General features: G+C 38.4%; 1 protein-coding gene across 5 annotated transcripts in view; it reads right to left on the bottom strand.

Annotated features, from left to right (window-relative positions):
- The window catches only part of ZNF385D (zinc finger protein 385D), a 268,358-nt gene extending 260,657 nt beyond the window's left edge, over nt 1-7,701 (bottom strand). Inside the window, exon 1 of one of the 5 annotated variants that reach the window (XM_039836766.1) lies at nt 7,274-7,701. In XM_039836766.1, coding sequence (XP_039692700.1) covers nt 7,274-7,295 — 22 coding nt within the window. In that variant the 5' untranslated portion in view covers nt 7,296-7,701. Of the gene's footprint in view, nt 1-6,401; nt 7,208-7,273 lie in introns of those variants that run through there. The other 4 variants (XM_039836771.1, XM_039836769.1, XM_039836765.1 and 1 more) reach the window with 4 other exon arrangements.
- Between the last annotated feature and the right edge of the window lie 4,354 nt (nt 7,702-12,055).

Here is a 12,055-nt window from a genome sequence, read left to right as displayed (position 1 = left end):
TGCCCAAAGATACAAAGCCAGTAACTGGAACAGCTAAACTTCTAATGTAGGCCATTTTTTTTTCCTCTTAATCAGTCATGGAATAAAGACCAGTGTGGGTCTCCATCTTGAACAAATACTGGAGTTGGTGTCATTGTAAATAGCAGAGGTGGTAGCACATATGATTTGGATTTTTTCAATAAGCATTGAGCTAAATAGTGAGACAGCAGGAATACATAACGTATAATTAATACAAGCCTTAATATATAACACTGCCTTGTTAAAACCTAGAGAAAGCCTAGGCCTTGCCTGAGGCCGACTCGTGCTTTCTAATTAGTATTTTTTTCTGATTATTATTAACTATTTGATGTAAAAAGACAAAGCAAAAGAAATAAAAGCATGAATTATATTCAGACCTCTGTTATTAATTGGGATTCCAACAAAGTCAAAACACAAATATACCTAGACCCCAATCTTTTGTATTCATTTAACTATTAGCTAAAATATTTTATAGGATTATTATTACAGATACTCTTCCATTCATAAAATATTCCTTTATGCTCTGCTATAAAAAGTAAAGAGCACTGAAGTAAGCCTCAGAAGTACTCAATTAGAGTCATGGCCTTAATAAAAACTAGTTGTGTGACCTTGAGAAAGTTGTTTCAGTCATCTGAGGCTCAGATTCTTCTTCTAAAAATAGGAATAATTATATTTTTCTCTACCTCCTGCAATGGGTCATTTTGAGGATAAAAAAAAGCATAATGTCTATGCATTTCGAAAAATACAAATTGCTATAAAAATGTAAGGGATCATGTTTACTAAAGTACATTTATGTTCATTATTGTGTTTCTATCCTCAGAGCAATCTGCCACAAGTGCTTTTCCTCATCAGCAAAAGGCATGAATAAGATTTAGTATGAAGAACAATTTTACAAAAGCCTTGCAAATAGTGTCAAAATTATCTCCATTTCTTCAGACTTAACTAATGGCAGTCTTTGAAACTAGTGGCCTTCCTGGGCATTTTCGGCTACTTGTACATAGAGGGTTTTCCTGCCAATCCCAGCTTCTTAGCAATGCCAACATCTGGAGCAAATTCACTGAAGCCAAGTAAAGCTGAGAACTGAAGTTGTGATAAGGCAAATTGATACAAAATGTAATTCTACCATCTTATATGATGATTTTTGGTATTCTTCAGACATTTTTGTACATTGGTCTTAATATTCTAATAGATTTGTCCTTCTTTTTACATTGCAGCGACCTATGAAGGAAGAAGTGAACAGAAGCAGAAAAAAAGATTGTGAAATTCCTTACATTTATTTTAAGATTTAATTTCTAAGGTCCAGTCTTTTCTTTCACAAAAAAGAAAAAAAAAAAAAAGGTAGTTAATGTTTCAGGAGCAGAAGTGTTTCTCTTGCTTTCATAGGGAACATCAGCCCTAAAGGATCTGTTGAGAAAGTAGAATCCCTTGTTCTCTGATCTCCAACAATATTGCACATTCATCACCTATTTCTAAGTGTCTGTGTGCCTGGCACGGAGCTGAGCAGGGAGCTTAGGATACAGATTAAAGAGCATTCATCCATTAAACAGCTCGGCCGACCCATCCCATCCTGCTCCACAGCCCCTGTCTCCCATCAGGTACAATGGTGTTTCGGGGCAGACTGCATTTGCTCAGAGCACCAATCCAGACACTGATGCTGACTTTCCTTCTGACCTTGGCCAGGTTACTTTTCTCTTTCTTCCCTACTTACAGAAATGTGATATTATAAGTGGGCAAAAAAAAAAAAGAGAAAACTAAAAAGTTGATAGGGAGAAGGGGTTGAATGCATTCCACTCAGTGCTCTGATGATGGTTCACATGCATTTCAGGTTTTGGAATCAAGAGGGTTTCATGGTAATACCATCAACTCTAAAGGCTGTGTAAACCTGGAGTTCACATTCAGTGAAGGCCGACTTCCAGCTGCTTCCTAACGATTTTAACGCTGCGACAGAGCAAAGCGTCTTCCTATTTTCAACCCTAGCAATTTGGTTCAAGCATGATCTCAACCACTTTAAGCTTTGATATTTCTAGCCACCTCTTAAGCTGTATTTTCTCTTAATGCCACCAATCATGTGTGAAATTCTGTTGAAAAATTAATCTTTGTGGGAAATGATATGTAATGGCTTCTTTAAAGAAAGACAGAGAGGGAAAGAGAGATGGAGGGCAACGACTATGATCTTTGTTGTTTTCTGATGTTTTTCACAGTGTAATACAAACGGAAACATCTCTTTCTCAAGGTCAAAGTAGAAATAGGTTTCTGCTTATATATCACTCTTTCTTTAGCAGGAAAAGCCTTGAAAATTATCCTTCTGACTTGATTTTACAAACCTCTAATGTATTTAAAGATTGTTAAACTCGAAATCCAGCTATGCTCAAAAAACAGTTTAATTTTCATCTTATTAAACCAATACTTAATGTTTTACTTTTAAAGAATGTGAAAAGATTTAGAAATACACAAAAGATGAGGATAAAGAATAATATTTGAGTATTTATATAATAGGGCAGTATTCACAAATCCAGTGTTAAACACACACATGCACACGCACACACTCACACATTAGCCAATACATCGTGTTTTATCAAGGGAGGTTTCAGTCAAAAGCAGCTGTGACCAAATCTTCTGGAAGTCAGAAACCACTAATTTAAATTTTTCATTTGTTTTTTGGAACAATTATGCCACCCACAAAAGGGTAACTTTGCAAGTCGTCATTATCTCATGAATTTGGGAACTTATCCCTTAAATAAACCTGTCTCATTTCCATATAATTACAGCAACTAAGAAGGTCCTTTAAAAAAAAAAGGAAAATTTTTAGCTTAGCTTAACATTTTAACGGTGTGATAAGGAATCAGTGTTACTGCCATATCGATCAAATTTGGAATTTGGTTCCTTAAAATAAGTTCATATGAATTTAAAAGAGAACTGTCTTGAGGGAGAAATCTTTATGGTTTTGGAAGTTCTCTTAGATTTCAGATTCCTGCGTATGATCTTTTCCCGCAGTATTCACCTGTCACCTTCTCCAACCCTGTTACATAGTGATTTATTGCATGTCGTTTAGATTCGTTTGTAATAAAACATAATGGTAATGACTTCAAATTTTAAAAGGTGGGGGTGGGGGTGCTAAACTAACAAGTTTCTTCCCGAATTGTTCTCTCCCCCTGTCAGTCTTAGGAAGACAGAAACACCTCCAGTGTTTAGCAGACTCTACTGGACCTAACTCCCCCTAACAGATCACTCAGTACAAACTAATTAGGATGCACTAACTGTTTCCTCTGAAAACACCAAAAAAGAGGAATGCTTTTTCTGCCGTTTCCTTCCTCATAACCTTGCCGCTTAAGTGTTCTTCTAACATACTGCTTTAGAGGTGAAACTTGATGATCCAGCCACCAGCGAAAGTGTAAATGCTAACTTAAGAATGTTCTAAACATCTCAGGGGAAAAATAAAAGTCTCTCTTATGACAATGTACTAACATAGCTATTAAAGACAAGGGAATAGGTTTCTTGTCCAGAATTGTCTTACCAGACTTTTCCTAGCTGTTGTATTAAAAGCTTCCTCAATAAGTATTTCTTGTTATGATAGGCACACCATTAAGTATTTTTCCTGGTTTTTTTTTAGGCAGTTTCAGGAAGACAGTTGATCCACAATTAACACCAAGCTGAACTTGAATGGCTCATTCACACTTTCTAAATTTTGCTCACACTTTTCTCCAGGTTTAATGAATATGCCATTAATAGTAGCATTTAGAGGAAGCTCTAATATTTGTCTCAGTTCTCATTTGTTTCAGATGTATCCTTCCTTTTTTCATTTCTTTCGTCATTTTTCTCTTCATGTGGTTGACTCGGGGACTGATAACATCCTGATTTTCAGTCACATAGAATTTCCTCAGTGCAATCAGCCTCCCATTTTCTCTCCTGATGGCAGAGGATTGCGACATGGCACTTCTCTGGCCAACCATGGACAGTTTGTGAGGTTGACATGACCACTGGCAACGACTCACCACTCCAGCAATGGAGAAATGTGTTGGGCCAGATGGAAAGGGGGAGATGATTCAGACATACGGTGCTTAGAGCTGGAGACAGTACACAGTTGCAACAGTTCTGCCAGGCTCTGAGAAATAACCGGGATGCACTCAAGCAGAGAACCTGCCCTTCATACCAGCACACTCCTCTTAACCAAGCTAACCCAGCGGCTCCGGTCTGTCGTACTGACAACCACCCATGGCCTCTCTTTCTTAATCTGAGGAGAACTCTCCCAACTGCCTTGCATTTATTTCTAGATAAATTTTTAATGGCTATTCATCCTTGGCACATGTAATTCTTAACTGTGTAAAATATTTATGGGGGTGGAAAGGGTAACTTCAAAAGCATTTATTACTTTCCCTTACATTTACAGTAAATCCCAATCAGGTTGCTGACTGGGATTTTCCTCGCTTCTTTCTCTTGTGTGAACCTCTTTTTAAACTCTAAGTAATGAATGCAAGATCAATAGAATAAGTAACAAAAGTATCCAGGGTGACTGAACAGTAAACTCTTAAATCACTGCGCAGTAAGTGCAAATGAACAATTATTAAAAACATTGCACTAAAATTTCAGTAGGAGATAAGAGTAAGGCTTAAACCTTTAAAAGGTTCCATTAGTCATGTAAGCCTGAGACAGCACACTCAAAACATGAGCTATTCTTGAGAACTGGAAAGATAACATATTCCACCAAGTTGCACACACACAACTGACTCCAACTGAGAAAGGAGAGGGTCCAACTGTCCAGTCTCTAAGGATAAGGAGGTGCAGAGAGGCGAAGGCAGCCTGCTCAGGCAATGATTCTTCAGTTATATTTGAAGGGGGAGGTGGGATTTACAATGATGACTAATTAGATTATTTATAAGGGAAATAAATATTCTGCTTGCATATCAATTTATCCCATGTTACGGCATCATCATGCTCTTCATCACTCCGTGCCTGGGACACAAATAAAAGAATTCTGACACAAATTACCAGAAAAGCCCAAGAATGCAGCCCCACTTTCCCTTTGTCCCTGTTCTCCCCGACTTGATAAATCATTTGCAGTTAAAAAATGAAGAGAAAGTAATGGGCAACCAAACTGCAAAGTAAAAACATGGTTTAGAAAAATCACCTGAAATAGCTAAAATTTTGGATACACACACATAAATATACACACATAAATACATATAGATACGCACATAGTAATCTTGTCTTAGGGATTTGCAAACATCAGAATGCTATTAAATCTTAACATGCCTGGGATATATTGCTCAATTCTTGCTTTCGTTCTTATACCACGCATTTTATTATAGACAGGTGGGCTCTCAGAGTTCTGGATGCCAAATAGCTTGAGCAAGGGACTGCATAGCATAACCTGAAAGAAATGGCATTCCTGAATACATATGATTTCCTCCGAGAATAGAAAAACAAATCTCATGCCAGAATTATGGTGAGACTGAACCATGCTCATGACACAGAGGGCAACTTTAGCCTTGCCTTTAAAAGAGTATAGTTTCATCTTAAGCAGAACATCACATTTCAATTTGTACTATTAAAAACTTGCATTGCACAGTGAAACAAACTGCCCTGTGAATCACTCTGCTTTACAAGGCAGCTAGACTAACATACAGTTAATGACACGAGCTAGCCCAGTGTACATTTCTCCAATAGCGACATGATAATCCAGAACAGCGTGGATGGCCTCTGACTAGTACTTTTAGACTATACCACCACTCTGGTTAACACTACTTCCTCATCGCCATCACATAAGGAATTGTTGCAAGAGGCTGAAAACTTAAAGTAAAATTATAATCTACTTTCCATTCCTCAAATATCATTACAGATGCTAAAATTTTATTTTGTCCAAAAAACATTATCTTTACAAGCTTTTCCATTTTTCAAAAATATATTCACAGTAAATGATAAACATTTGCTATTTTATTAATTGCCAATAAACAAGCTTAGAACCTCTATCATTACCCCCTGGAAAGAGATGTTGTTTAACTCTGGATTCTGCTTAAATTTGGCTCTGAAATAAGGAGTATTTCTTCCCAATCATTTTTAGTTATTTTAAGACTTATTTTATAATATGACACAATTATAGGGAAATTAAAACTGCTTGCAAGATAACTAAAGGCGTTCAGCTTTTGCAACTTGTGTTGCTTCCATACTTTTGCAAATGTTTCAAAGGCTCAAGAAAAGAAACAAAGCAAATGGTACACACAGAAATAAATACCCAAGAAACTAATATTGCCCCAATGCGTTTATCTAAATATCTCTTTAATCTGAAATATGACTCTAATTTCATATGTAAAGCAAACCAAGAAATCACTCAGAACATTCACCCCTTGGAATCCTTCCCTAGCCCCTCTCCAGTTGCTGTTACAAACCTTTTAGTATCAGAAAGGTGCCCTTAGAAGATGACGTGGGATGGAACTTACAGAAGGAAAGCATAACTTCAAGGAGGAGGAAAGGATATTCAGTCCTTGGCTTCTTATTTAGTGAAGGGATTTTGCCTTCTCTCCTAGCAGTAAGTTGCAGAGTACAGTGCAAATGTACAGCTCCCCGCGGGTTTACAGTGCTACACTGAGAGCCCAGATCTAAGCTTGAACACGTTTTCTGGAAATGCAAGCAGCTCAGCTCAAAACCTAAGGGAGGTTTCCACCGTGGCACACAACTATATTGCACAAATATTTAACAGCTCCGAGACCTCTAATGGTTTAAAGTAATATGCATTTTGTGCTAGGCTGCTCTAGCTAGAAAGAAAACTGGGATGGTATGGAGGAGTGCTTTCAGTTGCTCAACCCTGCACACCAAAGAACGTTTTCCTTTTCTGGCTCAGAATTAGGGAAACACCAAAATACTTAATGAAACATTGATATTGACTAAGCCTTCACAGACTCAGTAGTATAGGAACTTTGTTTTACATTTCATTAAGTTAGCCCATGACTTCCCACGCGGCACCATTTCTCCTTCACCTAGCTAAAAAAAGCCAACTTCATGCAGACACATCAAGGGAAAGTTTATCCACCCCCACCCCTGTTTCTTTTCTTTTCCAACTTAAACTCGTCCACGACTAATAAACAGCCCCGATTGTAGCACAAAGGAAGCTGAGAGGGTGCACCAGCTTGGTCCTCCAGTTGCCAACTGGAGATAGGTTTAATATAATCGATTCTCGCCGTTTAAAATTTTTCTAAAGGCTTGTCTGCACTGATGAAGAGCTGTGCACACCCAAAATTACATCATAAGAGTTAACACTCACCAAAATACATTATGTTTCTCATTAATTAGGCAGCTGGAACCCCACCGCGGCGTCTTCAGCATCAGCTCGCACCCAAGGTTGACACGCAAAGCAGAGCCGTTTCATGCTACATTCGGCGGAAACGTCCCCGGCGTGGAGAGCAGCGAGCGCCGAGCGTGCGTCCTCCGTGAGCTGAGCGCCTTGCAGGCTTCCTTTCCCGGGCTACGATCCCCGGCAGCTGGAGCGTGCGCTCGGGCTGCCTGCTGCACTGCCCATCCTTACTGTAATCCGACTCCTCCTTGCGATGTCCTTGCCGCGCCTGTGACATCAGGACTGAGAGTACTACAAACAGACATCCCCACCCCACCCTACCCCACCCCACCCCCGGTTAACAGCGGTTCCATGAGGTGCTCGGATTGCCTGTCTGGACCAACCATGGCTCTCGGGAAGCTTTGACGAGCCCAGAGACCCGGAGGGGGCGGAGTGAGGGGCGCGGGAGGCTGTCTTAAAGAGAGAAGGGTCTCTAGAACCACATAGGAGCACACGGGGGATATTCACCAGCGTGAGGGAGGGGACATGGTTAAGGCGAAGTCTGCCGTTAACGTGTAATTCGACACACTTTTATCCCGCCTCTCCTGTGAATGCCATCATCCTCGCCAAAATTTAGCCTCCCCTACCAAGTTAAAAAGGCAGTGTGGTAGGAGGAATGGTGCCTTGTGTGCCTGCGTTCTCTTTGAGGCTTGAGGGTTTCTTATTGTTTGTGATGTTTATACCCAAGAGGAATAAAAGACTCAAGGGACCATTGCTAGAATAATAGAGGTTTTCACTTAGAAGTGATCATATCATAGAAAGCCAGTAGTTAGTTGGTAAAGAGTTATTTTTATTTCTTGAGTATTTTCAGAGCTAGGTTGATTGAGAAATGTAAAGAAAAATAACTGGTAATAAAAGTCTCCTCCCTTTTTCACAGGATCACATTTGCTGGCTCCCTTAGTAGGTATAGAAAGGACATCGAGGCTGAAATGATCTTTGACCCCTGAAGGGGAGAGACATTTAGCCTGAAAGGCAACCAAAATTTTGTCATAATTGCAGTCTGGTCACAAGTATAATATAGACACACACGTACACTCCCATTAAATTTGCTATGAACAGTCAAGAAAGGCAAAGCTTAGCAAAGCCTCTGGCTCCTCCAATGGTCCAATGAATTGCACTCCTTATCTTACATGGAAAAGAATGTTTGAAAGAAATCGCAGAAAGCTGTGCTGATTAATACTTAAATGCTTAAATGTGGGAAAACAAACCCACAGAACAAGTTCATTTTCCTAAGGACTCCTCACTTTGTGACCCAACTTACCTACCAGACCATTTAAACTTAAAATTTCTACAAAATGTTATGCAATTAAGAACTGAAGATAAAGAGCTATAGCCTATGAAAGGAAGTAATTGTTATATATTTTAATACGGGTGTTTACAAGCCATGTTAGCAAATATTTCTACATTTTGATATTAAAATATTCAAAGGTCTTACCTTGCACAATTCTGTATCTGTCGGTGGGTTTAATGAGTATTATTGGAACTAGGGGGCTGAGGCTCATAATAAAGACTTGCTGTGCAATCTTGCAAAAAAGCTTAGCACCCTATTTCCATTCTGTGAAAGGAACACTGTGACCAATATCCTCCCTTACAATAAATTATAAAGAATTTGGTGAATGTGAAAAGGTAATCATATATAAATCAGAAACATTACAGTGAGTCTTAGGATAAATCTAGTGATGTTCTTTCAGGAATATACTCCATGTAAAGCAATTTGGAAGAAGAAAGTGTAAACAGTAAAGAATATTTACTTTTTTAAACTTTTTTTAAAATTAAAAATAAAAAGAATGTCACAGGAAAATACTGAAGAAAACACATGTTTTTTTCCTTTTGGACAGATGGAAATCATCCAAGAGCACAATTAATGGGCTCTTCCCACAGGCAGAAGAACCATCTGTGGTAGAACTTAACTCGGGAAACTCATCAGCTGTCTTGACCTCTTACATGGGCTAGGGGGCACTGTAGTTTAATGTTAGAGTTTTTGGTCCTTTTGAGTTCCTGTAGTTAGGAGATGCAAGCACTGAGAGTGCAATTTAAAACAGGAGATTTGAGACACTAAAGGACTGTCTTAATAATTAATAACACTCTTGCATTTGCATGGCATTTTGCATTTACAATGTACTTTTACTTATGTCATCTTACTAACAAACTGAGATCTAGACATGTGGTTATTGTCAGTGTTACACATGGAAAACCTGAGAGTCACAGACATTAGCAACTTTTTCATTGATGTGGTCAGTAAAGCACAGCGGTCTTACTATTTGTATGTTGTTGGAGTCCCCAGCACATTTTTTTCAAAGAAATAAATTATAAATTTCCCATTCATAATGGTTCAAGTAAAGATCTTCCCCAATTAAATTATGTCACTGCTTGTTCCAGAAGAAAAATATATGTATATGGTAACAAATATAAAGGCAGACAGTATCTAGTAACAGAACATTCCAACCTCTGCCTGGTTTATAGAGGATTATGCCTGAAAGACTGGCATGTAGCCTCTGAAAGAGTGTGGCATCCAAGAGACAACCAAGTGTCACATCCCTAGAATATCGAACCAAATGAAGGAAAGCGTTCTCTTTATTTAAAGGTGTGTCCCCACAACCCCCGCAATTAAACGTTATCTGGAATGCTGAGGCTTCAGATACAAATATTGCTTATCTCTGGTTGGAAAATAAGTAATTTCAATTGTACACATTTTATTATTGTACTTAAATTTATTTGTATTATTATATTTACAAAAATAAAAATGCAACTATTTTTATTTTGAAACAGAATAGTATCCAAATGATGGCACAGTTAGATATGAAGTTGTGGATATGCCAGCTGTACCTGAGAGATGGTCCCATATGTCAACTCAAGGACAAGACCTAGTGTTTCCAGGGAAGGACCTAGTTTACACTCCTGCCCTTTATTTGTCCTTAAGAAGGTTTTAAAAGCTAGAAGATTCTGAGAGGGAATCAGGCAATTGCTTACCCGATAGAAATACACCTTTCACTATTGATAGAAAAGATGCCCCAAACCAGTTACATACTTGGGGTTAAAACTTCAATAAATGTAAAATAAAAATTCTAAGTGATAAAAAACTATGATAAGGTAAGAATTTTCTCTCTGCTCAAATATCTAGATAGCTATTTACCTGGATCCCTCACCTCCTTCAAATCTTGCTCAAAGATTTGTCTGGCTCTCTCTTTTCGCTTTCACAATTTCAGACTGCCCTGGACCCTTCCCTGGCATTTCCTATCCTCCTTCACCCCTTATTATTCTCCATAGCAGTTACTATTATCTGACACACCACTGTAGACATCTGTTTATTTTGTTCTCTCTTCATTGGAATATAATCTCCATGAGGGCAGGGATTTCTGTTTGTCATTCACCGTTGTATCCACAGTCCTTACAAAGGTATCTGGAACTTGCTGCTACCCAATGAAGACTTTTGAAAGAATGAATGAACATACTAAGTACAACTGTATTGTATGTAAAACATTGTACTTTTCTATGTGCCTGCAGTCAATTCTTTGAGGTTGATGGTGTCTTATGCAAAGTGTTTCCACGGATTGAATTTGTCCATGCTTAGCAGCAACTGTTCGTAAATTCCATACAATACAGAGGCCAGGTGGGACTGCAGGCCACAGTTCATGAGCTTGCTTGCCCTTTCAAGTTCTCATAGCTGTATGCAGCAGTAATTTAGCATTGAGTTAGCACTGCCCAGTTGTGTCTTACATTGCCTAGCCCTGAGCCTCAGTTTAGACCACTTTAATCTCTTACCTGTATTGCAGAAATAAAATTTTATCCAATGTTCCTGACTCCAAGCTTGCATTCTCCATTATTATCTTTTCAAAACAGAGATAATCAAATCACTCCCTTACTTAGTACTCTTCACTGTCTATTTTACCTACTGGGGTATTCGAGGCCTTTCACAATCAAGTCCCTGATTATTCCTTCATTTGTGAATTCTTTATCCTTCACACTCTTTACTCCAATCTTACCGCATGACTATAGTTCCCCTAAAGACTATATTCCCTCTTACCTGCTCTCTTTATCTGGACAGTTTATTCATCCTTGGGTCTCTGTTCCAATATTATGTCTCTGAGGCCACTTTTTCAATCTCAAGACTGAGTGAGGTGATGCTCCTATTTCTTTTCCTATAGGATACAACACTAATTCTGATACTAGCACTTAAACATAGTGTAGGAATTTCCCTGTACTTGTCTCCCAAATGAAAGAGGATGCTCTTTTATCTTCATGACCTACTATGAATCGTTAGTTAATAAATGAATTCATTATTTACCTATTCATTCATTCATTCATTCATTCAATATTTATTGAATAAATTCAATATCTTTTGAATGCCTACTTTGTGCTATGAATTATTCTAGATCTTGAGTCTGGTTAAAGAGCACTGCAGAAAGTGCAGAGGGCAATGAGAAGACATGCCTGAGGGTTACTTAGAAGAGCAACAAGGCCAATGTACTAGAACAGAGTAGGTACTGAAGAGTATACTAGGAGTGAAAGTCAAATGGGTCATGTGGAGCCTAATTTAATAGGACTTTGAAGGTCATATAATAAGGGCTTTGACTTTTGTTCTGATTTATATAGAATGCCTTTGGAGTAACATGATTTAGCATATTTTAATAGGTTCATTATGGCTAACGTATGGAGAATAGAGTCAAAGGAACAAGGAAAGAGGCAAAGTGACCATTTAGGAAGCCTTTTTAA

Source organism: Pteropus medius, unplaced genomic scaffold, assembly GCF_902729225.1.
Source record: "Pteropus medius unplaced genomic scaffold, Ma_sr-lr_union100, whole genome shotgun sequence".
Classification (NCBI taxonomy): Eukaryota; Metazoa; Chordata; class Mammalia; order Chiroptera; family Pteropodidae; genus Pteropus; species Pteropus medius.
Note: the sequence above shows the minus strand (reverse complement) of the source record. Positions and strands in the feature narration are given on the sequence as shown.